The sequence below is a fragment of the Rutilus rutilus genome, assembly GCF_951802725.1.
Source record: "Rutilus rutilus genome assembly, chromosome: 1".
In the NCBI taxonomy this organism is placed as follows: Eukaryota; Metazoa; Chordata; class Actinopteri; order Cypriniformes; family Leuciscidae; genus Rutilus; species Rutilus rutilus.
In genome coordinates, this window is record NC_140209.1 from 8858550 (window position 1) to 8868747 (window position 10198).

General features: G+C 39.4%; 1 protein-coding gene across 1 annotated transcript; it reads left to right on the forward strand.

Moving 5' to 3' along the window:
* Window positions 1-274: 274 nt before the first annotated feature.
* LOC311304033 (uncharacterized protein) lies at window positions 275-2867 on the forward strand (the record flags this gene model as incomplete). Its single annotated transcript, XM_084430839.1, has 3 exons — window positions 275-492; window positions 983-1124; window positions 1989-2867. 3 exons carry the CDS (start codon window positions 275-277, stop codon window positions 2004-2006), a joined length of 378 nt encoding a protein of 125 aa, XP_084286965.1. The 3' UTR covers window positions 2007-2867.
* Between the last annotated feature and the right edge of the window lie 7331 nt (window positions 2868-10198).

Here is a 10198-nt window from a genome sequence, read left to right on the forward strand (position 1 = left end):
TGTAATATGCAATAATAATGTAAAATTAAAAGTAATTTTACTTTTATTAAATTTCCAGGTGAAGCATTCACAAAGCCTCAGTGTAACACCAACACACCCCTGGATAACAGTACAGGAAGATGGGACTGTTCTCATGGCTCATTGCACCTGTAAGGCTGGTTTAGGAGAGGTTTGCTCTCATGCAGCAGCTCTAATGTATTGTGTTTTGGCTTCTGTTGATGTCAATAAGGGGCTGGCTTGCACCCAGAAGCCCTGTGCATGGGCCCAGCCAAGTATGGAGTCTGTCCGAGGTGTCCAATATGCAGAGATCCGTAACATCAGTTTCTGTCATAAACAAGAGCCCCGTCATGTTCAAGGCCCTGGTTTTCCTGACATTACACCATCAGATGAAGAGTGCAGGGTGTTTTTTGAGATGCTTCATCACAGTGAAATGCAAGAGACAAAGCCAAAGAAAAGTGCCATCCTTTCTGTCATCGAGGGCCACTCCCACAGGTACACCGTGTTGAAATATAACTAAGTGCATCCAATAACATAATGCATATGATACTTTAATGAAGTATATACCTGAGTTTTGTGTCAGTTTTACCTGACACAACATATTTTACTATGGTATTTTTTAAAGGGATAGTTCACTCAAATATGAAAATTCTGTCATCATTTACTCACCCTCAAGTTGTTTCAAACCTGTATAAATTGAGATACAATATCATGCTTACAACATCATGCATATGCACACAAAAATGTATTTTAAAGAATGTTTGTAATCAAACGGCACTCATTATCTTTTTATAGTAGGAAAAAAAATACTATGGAAGTCAGTAGCTACCGTCAACCGTCTGGTTACCAGCATTATTTAAAATATCATCTTTTGTGTTCAGCAGAGGAAAGAAATGTATAAAAGGTTGGAACAACTTGAGGGTGAGTAAATGATGACTATCACTTTTTCAAGTCAAATATCTGAATACATCTTCCACCACTGCAGGTACATGCCAAAGGTGATGCAGCTGGACTTGCCCACTCCTTTGTCAAACATATATTCAAGCACCTGGCTGGAGATGGACTTGCCCACGCTACTGGTTGAGAGTGCCAAGGTCTTTGATAATCTACATCTGACACAGCAACAGGTAAGTATAAAAACTAGGGCTGTCAAAAGATTCATCTCGATTAATCGCATCCAAAATAAAAGTTTGTGTTTACATAATATATGTGTGTGTACTGTGTATAATTATTTTGTATATATAAATACACACACATGCTTGTATATATTTAAGGAAAATGTGTAATTTATATATAAAAAACTTATATTTATATATAATATAAATTATATATAAATATATACAGTATATGTATGCAAATATTTCTTAAATATATACAAGCATGTGTGTGTATTTATATATACAAAATAATTATACATATTATGTAAACACAAACTTTTATTTTGGATGCGATTAATCGCGATTAATCTTTTGACAGCCCTAATAAAAACGTTACCAACTAATTACTACTAATATTTCTACCTGTGCAGTTTAAATTCATGACTATCTAGATAATTGACTAAATAACTAACAAACCTTTCTCCAGTGTTTGGTAGTTGAGGAGGAGACCAGGGAGCAGAGTAAAAGTAGGGTATGGTTTGATCAAAGGGCAGGGAGAGTCACAGGGTCAGTATTCTACGAGGCAGCCAAAGCAAACAGACCGGTATCCATGATCAAAATAATTTGCTATCCACGCTCTTCTCAGTTTTCCACTGAGGCAACAAGGTAAATAGAATAAAGCACAATTAAACATGGTTACTTACCATGATGTAACCTCTTTAGCCATTCAATACAAGCAAATGAGAAGCAGTTTACAAGCAAATTAGAAGCATAAAGGCATTTATGACAGTTTTGCGGTCAGAGTGCAACACCTTAAGGTAAATGTTGATAGGCAGTAAATGTCATTCTGACAAATACTTTTTAATAAACAGTTTGTATTTACATTTTTGTCAGATGGGGTCAAGTGAATGAGGAAAGAGCAAGGGCACACTATACATCTATGATGCAAGATCACCATGGAGACTTCCAGGTCTTTCAACAATTAATACAAGTACAGCCTATCAATATTTATTTACTGTTTATCTATATATTGTGTATACATTCCAGGTTAAAGCATCTGGATTCATCATCAACCCAGACCTACCCTGGATTGGAGCATCACCCGACGGCATGGTAACATGCACTTGCCATGGTGACGGCGTCCTGGAGATAAAATGCCCATTCAACAGCAGGGACCGTTCACTCAACGAAAGCTGCAGAGATTCATCATTCTGTCTATGCATAGGAGAGGATGGGACAATGGAGCTTAAGACTGACCACAAGTTCATGTATCAAGTGCAAGTTCAGATGCATGTTTCCATGGTGAGTTACTGTGACTTTATTGTATGGACACCGCAGGAGTTTTTCATCCAGCGGATCAAGTATGATCCTGTTTTCTTCCACAATGCTTACCTCAAAGTGGTTGAATTCATCAAGACTAGAGTACTACCAGAGCTGCTGGGAAAATGGTATACAGCTCCACGCCATACTCCCACACACACTACAACCACTGAACAGCCATCTGAAATGGGATGCTACTGTGGTAAACCTTGTGACACAGATGACATCACCTGCACATCTGGACAATGTACGCGGAAGCACTTTCACAAGTCTTGCCTTAAATTGAGCAGGGTACCGAAGACATGGAAATGTGTGGAGTGCAGAAGAAAACGTGTAGTTATTTGACGTGTATATATTTACAAAAGTTTTTTGATTAATCAGTTTCACCCCTTATTTACATCATCCTTTCAACATAATCTCCATGAAACTTGTGCATTACAAACTAAAATAATATTTGACGGTTACTAAAGTATATCATTTTTTTTTTTTACCATGACTTAATAAAGTTGTAATATACCTTATTTTATGAATTATTATATTATTATGAATAATTAACAATGAATAGAATAAAAGCAATGTAGTTTACTGAAACCTGTTTTTTTTTTATTGCAAATATAAAACAGAATTGTATAAAAACAAACAACAATTCATATTATTATGTGTTACACTGGGAACACAATGTTACCCTCTATTCTGAGGGCACAACAGATGGGCAAATATTACACAAAGCACAGCAGACTTTGACCATCTTGTCCAGAGATGTAAGTTCTCCTGGAATTGTAGTCTGGCAAAGAGAGATTGGTATTGTGCTTTGCAAAATTGTGTACTTGTTTCTTACAAGACCAATGACGCGTTCCACATGGATCCGAACAGCTGCTAGTCCCCTGGTAGTTTCAAGTTCACTTGGGTGCAGTTGCTGTTTCCCTTTAGTGAAGGCAGGTAATTTGAGATGAGCACTGTACAAGCCCACAGCATCTCCTATGGTAAACCCTCGATCTCCCAAGACGACATCACCAGGTGACAGGTTTTCCAGGTAGCCGCAGTTTTCAGTCAGATGCTTATCACTTGTTCGCCCCCCCCCAACCAGTAGAAACAAATGATATGACACCCTGTGGTGTTATTGAGATCAAATACTTAACAGTATTATGATGTTTGTACTGTGAATAAGTTTGTGCTCGCGCTCTCATGTTCTTAGGCTTCTCAATGAAAATTTCAAAACAATCTATGATGGAAGTACAATTTCTGTAATTGCTGTTTTTGAAACACATAGGTAAACTGATTTGAATCTGCTCCTTGCTGGGCCACACTATGAATGAAGACAACCTACTGTTCATGACATTTAATGTACTGTTAAAAATTCGACTTACAGTAGGCTTTGACACGTGAAATATATATGTAAAAAAGTGGAGAGGTAGATTCAATCTCATTCTCATTAGAGTCATTAAAAAGCAGTGAAAAGGAGTCAGCCCAGGTCCCGCCTTTAGGAAACCTGACAAGAAGGTGAAGACGACCATCATCTTGGAATAGGATGGAAGTCCAGTTAAGTCCTGGACCATCTCATCATTTTCTTTGAACACCTCCTGCTGGAAAGATAACTTGCTTGCCCTGTCCCTAAGCTGATGAACCTCAGCCCTCAGTCTGGTACACTCTTCCGTCAGTTTCTTCACAGTTTCTCGACAGGCTTCATCAGTGCATGCTACACGGCTCTCAGTATGGATAGGTTCTTTAGAGTAGCTGTGTTCCCCACTCTGCCCGCTGTCAGTGTTGTCAATTTCAATGTCAGTAAGGTTATCATGGGGTGACACTGACACATCACTGGTACATCTCTTCCTTTTAACAGCCTGTGTCTGCTCATATTTTTTATAGCAATTTATTCTTCTTTGTCGTTGCTCAGATGACAGGTAGCCAAAAATACTTGGCACATAATCGGGGTTCAGAGGATTTTCACTTTTTTTGCCTGCAGTGGTAGAAGATGAGACACCAATTAACGTTACTTACTCAGAATTAGTTACTGTCTAACAGTGGATATAGTTAACTTAACGTTAGCAGAGACACAGATGACCTATTTTGTCTGGAAATGTTAGCTAGCTAGACATTAACTAATTCAATTTGTATGCAAAGGTTGATTGGTAAGGAACTAGTGATAATGTTAGAACAGCTAACGCTAATGCTAACCTAGCCATTATTTACCTGAAATAAAGTGCTCACTGCAGAGTCTGGAGTGTTCTGTAGGTGTCCAGTGATCCCTCTTTATAGCAGCAATCCATCTCTGACGACGCTCAGGGTTTTTGGGGATATTGTAAAACGTTAAAGGGGTCATATAATGATACATGCACTTTTACAAGTTGATTGCACTGAAATGTCTGTTGGCAGTGCCTGTACACAACCATCCTATCATGATAAAAATCCATCCAGTGGTTTTGTTTTAATCTCCTTATATGTTTGACCATCTCTGAAATCAAGCCGTTCGATATTGTGACGTCATAAGATCGTACGCCCCTCCCGCTATTGTGATTGACAGCCGTGTTTCAACACAAGACCCGCCCTGAGCAAGCTGTGACAGCCGTCGTCATAGTAGTCCGCCATTGTTGATATGCTGGAGTAGAATGGCGTCTAAGCGATTGTGGTGTTCTGTTCTTAGATGTAATAAGGAACACAGCAGTCATTTGGATGTTCCTAAATCCGAGCCGTTGAAGAAGCAGTGGCTGAGTTTTGTTTTTGAAGTGATATGCCCAAAGGATTGACGCGGGGATTCCCTCACGGGGATTCCCCGACGATCGTCTGTGCTTTCATGTTTGCGCGAATCATTTCACACCAGACAGCTTCACAAACGAGAAAAAACGGATCGGTACCAACGTGTTCCTGCTGAACCTCCAGAATATGTGAGTGTAATGTTTTATTAACCTTTATATTAGTATTTATATTAATCTTTGCGAAATTTGCAAACCTTGCTGCAGGCTTCACGATGAATGCGTCTAAGGTTTACACTCAGGGTACATTACAGCATGTTTTCTATGTACGACGTTCTCAATATAATTCATAATCCCACGTTTATAATGAATAACACGTGGTTATTGTGTTAGATACGGTCAGAGAATGTCTAATACGGTGTACCCACAGAACAGTGGGGCGGGGTGAGCAAAGCTCATTATCATTTAAAGACACATGCACTGAAACGGCGTGCTGAAAACAGAGCTGTTTTTGACCAGGTAAAATTAGTGTTTTCTTACAATACTAATGAGAATTTTTAATTAAAGTATATTACAAACTTTTAATTTAGACCCTAAAGAATCATATTAGCTTGTACAAAAATGGCATTATATGACCCCTTTAATTTCTCATTTCTTTGAGATTTGCTGTTATCGCAGCTTACAGCACAGCAGATAGACGGCATGTTTGGATTCGGTCCTACAAATGGCGGCCACACCGCTGTGTGACGTCACGTGAAACCCGTGAATTGGTTTTTACCACATTCACCCGAAAAATTCACTGAAAGAACGTGTTAATCACTAAAACCTGAGATGTTTCCATCCTTGGATGTAGCCTGTAAGCGTTTGTAGCAGCAGCCGTTCTGCAACTGCTGCCACGTCCGTCTTCAAAGAATCCAGTGTGAAGGGTAATCGATCCAGTGGACTATAAACTCATCTTTAACACAATTCTTTCTGGGACCCGTTAAAAACATTGAAAAATCACTGGACACAAAACATAAAAGTTAAGCAAATTCTTTAGAATTTATTGATTAATAACACAATATGATTGATATATGCTTAATGATTTTAATTAATGAGTGCATTTATGTAATGTATTACTAATTCTAGAATAAATAATGATACAATCTATTATATATATATATATAACATTTATGATTATTATCAGTTGTACGGCTTCATATTTTTTGTGGAAACTATGATACAGTTTTCAGTATTCTTTGAATAGAACTTTCAAAAGAGCAACATTTATTTGAAACAATTTTTTTTAAAACAATTTAAAGGTTTTTACTGCAACTTTTGATCAAATTAATCTATCTTTTCTGTATAAACATTTTTTTCAAAACAATGAATCTTTAAAATATTGAAAATGTTTATAAAACAGAACAATGGCCAATTATAACCACATTAGAAAACATTAAAGGGATAGTTCACACAGAAATGTAAATTCTGTCATTAATTACATACCTTCATGTCGCTCCAAACCCATACGACTTTTGTGGAGAACACAAATGAAGATATTTTTAACAGATGTCTTATGTGCGCAAACAATTACATCTTTATTCACAAATGATGTATCTCCAACGCATTTTGCGCCATGAGATCGCTGGTTCACTCGCCAACACAACACTGATGAATCGTGGTGCTCCGTGAACACGTGTCAGAGATGTATATTTTGTGAATAAAGATGCAATGGGTTCTTTTGCACACACACAGCATTCACTTCACTTCATAAAGTTGAGGTTAAACCACTGGAGTCATATTGATTATTGTTATAATGTCTTTACTACCTTTCTGAAGCTTGAAAGTTGTAGTTGCATAAACTGTGAAATGGAGGGATAGAAAGCTCTCAGATTTCATTAAAAATATCTACATTTGTGTTTCAAAGATGAACAAAAGTCTTACAGGTTTGCAACGACATGAAGGTGAGTGATGAAAATGTTTGGTTAAATTTTACGCATTAGGTAAATCAGTTCCTCAGGGGCACCAGTAGATCTCTTCCTGATCTCTGATCTGCTCCTTCCACCATCCCAGTCCTGGATTATTGAGCCACGACAGAAGTTTCCACTTTGAATGCTTTAGTCTGGCTGTTTTTTCTCCAGCATCTAAAGTGAGAAAGAAAACAATAACCAAAATGTAAATGTAAAAAAACAATGGTTGTCCAAAATGTGAAGTATACACTTGAGTTTTCCCTCTACATACTTGTGGAAGATTTCAGTCATAAATAAATTGTAAATGTTTGCTTGATTAGACATTACCTGTCTAGAGATGTTATGTTTATGCTGAAATATAATATTGATTTGTGTTTTACCTATCACATGTCATTTTGTAGCGAACTGTCTCGTGTGATAAAGTTTTGTGCTTCAGAACTTCCGATAACATAGTGAGTTTTTAGGGAGCGAATGTTTCAGTGCACTGTAAGGATTTTGTGATAAAGACGGCCACTGACTACTGAGATAGAGACCTGAGTGATATGCACCCAGAGTTTAGCACCTTGATTAGCTTGTTCAGGTGTGCTGGACTAGGTTGGAGTAAAGCTCTGCATGTAGCCTAAGTGGACCTTGAGAGACAATGTTGATACTGTATCTCCTGCAATATGTTCTGAACTTACAACACTGGGACACCTGAACACTGAGACCAAAGTTCTGCAGAGTTTCTGGTGATCCTGGATCAGCTGCTCAGGTCTGCTTAATTGGGTTTGGAGATAAACTCTGTGATCAGGACTAGATGGCAAACAATACTGTAAACGGGAGAAGACAAACAATATTATTTTGTTGTAAATAATTTGTTCTCTGTTCATCTGCTTACCTGTACAAAGTATGCATCATGAATAAGCGGTAGGCTATATATTTAATTTGATCTTTTAATAACACTGTTTTACTACATTAATACTAACTACAAACCTGATAAAAATGACTGGGCAGTGGAGGAAAGCCTTAGTTTGCCCTCCAGGTGGGCGTAATGGTGTGACGTCACCTGATAACTATGAATTAACCATACAGTGTGTACTTTTATATAAATAAATTAGCTTATTTCCATTCATCCATTGACCAATTGTCAGCAAAACCTTTACAAAAATATCTCATCTACATGTCACCGGTGCAGGCCGGGGCGGACTCGGATGACCAGCCGCCCCTGACTCCAGACACCACCGTGAGGAGCCGACACCACAGGCACACGACAGACGGACAAAGGAGGAGGCAAGTAATTTAGTTCACAAGTAACAATCTTTATTGAATAATAATCAACTTGAGGAAAGAATGAGCAACTCTTGTCTTCTAAGGCTATTCGGCCGGAGTAGCCGCTGGATCGACTATTCACTGTCTTCGAGACCCAATGGTGTAATAGTGGCTGGGAAGGCTTACTCCACAGCGTTGCTGCACATCTGCAGGATTCAGACAGTAAGTAACAGGCAATGTTTCTTCGCTCAGCAGCAGATTCTCTTATCAGAACATGCAAGGGAAAACGTAACTTTAAAACTCACTTCACAGCGTTGCTGCACATCTGCAGGACTCAGACGGTAGGTAACAGGTAAGGTTTCTTCTCTTAACAGCAGCTTCTCTTATCAGGTCGTGAGAGGGAAATTGTGACTTTAAAACTCACTTCACAGCGTTGCTGCACATCTGCCGGACTCAGACGGTAGGTAACAGGTACGGTTTCTTCTCTTAACAGCAGCTTCTCTTACCAGGACGTGAGAGGGGAATTGTGACTTTAAAACTCACTTCACAGCGTTGCTGCACATCTGCAGGACTCAGACGGTAGGTAACAGGTAAGGTTTCTTCTCTTAACAGCAGCTTCTCTTACCAGGACGTGAGAGGGGAATTGTGACTTTAAAACTCACTTCACAGCGTTGCTGCACATCTGCAGGACTCAGACGGTAGGTAACAGGTAAGGTTTCTTCTCTTACCAGGACATGAGAGGGAAATTGTGACTTTAAAACTCACTTCACAGCGTTGCTGCACATCTGCCGGACTCAGACGGTAGGTAACAGGTAAGGTTTCTTCTCTTAACAGCAGCTTCTCTTACCAGGACGTGAGAGGGGAATTGTGACTTTAAAACTCACTTCATAGCGTTGCTGCACATCTGCAGAACTCAGACGGTAGGTAACAGGTAAGGTTTCTTCTCTTAACAGCGGCTTCTCTTATCAGGACATGAGAGGGAATTGTGACTTTTCCACAGCCATACGATTCTTCATGAGACTTGAACTTTCAGAGAGAGGGAGGGGATTAACAGGAACCTTCAATGAGGAATTACTTCACGACAATATTCAGTGGAAGAGAGGACAATACAAAACATTACTTCACCAGTTCAGTTGTATCGTTCTGGGATTTAGATGGAGACCAGTAGATCATCTCACAAGAATGAAAGCAGGCGTTGGAAGACTCTTCTCAGCATAGCACACAGCACTCGTGTCCACTACAGTTCCACAGCATTAATTCGACGTGCATCAGGTAAGGCAAACAACTGCAAATCACTCACACAGTAGGGCTGATCAGAAGCCTCGCTTCATCCATGCATTTCAACGGAAATATTCAACTCTCAATTCCTCTCCAATATATCTGAAACAGATGTCCTCCTCAACAGTAAATTTCACATTCACAGTCTTTTCTTCAAGCTTTACATTTGATTCAATGATGAAATTAATTCACTTATCTTTCTTCCTTCCTCTTCCAGCGCAGATCCAAACAGCAGTTCAATCCAGTAGTATTCCACAACAGTTACAGGAGATCTTCTACCCCAAAACACAACGACTGAGACCCAGCCAAACAACTGATCAACTGAACACCGATCTACCTTTACCAGTTCCAACCTTCGCCTTTACCTAGTGATGGGACATTTGAACCGAGGCGTCGGAGCGTGTGTCGAGAAAAAGTGGGCGTGCCAGATGAAGCCGCGATTCGAGGCTTGTGTTGTTAACGTGAAAATCACGTGACTAATGACAAACGAGGCCTCGGTTTGTGTGGATACGTCATCGGTTCGGTCTGAGTGTCGCTTCCGGATAAAAGGCGGTTCGAAACTCGCGCCTCCTTGTGGGTGTTGCAGGAGTAGTAGAAGAAGTTGTAGTAGTGTCAGAGA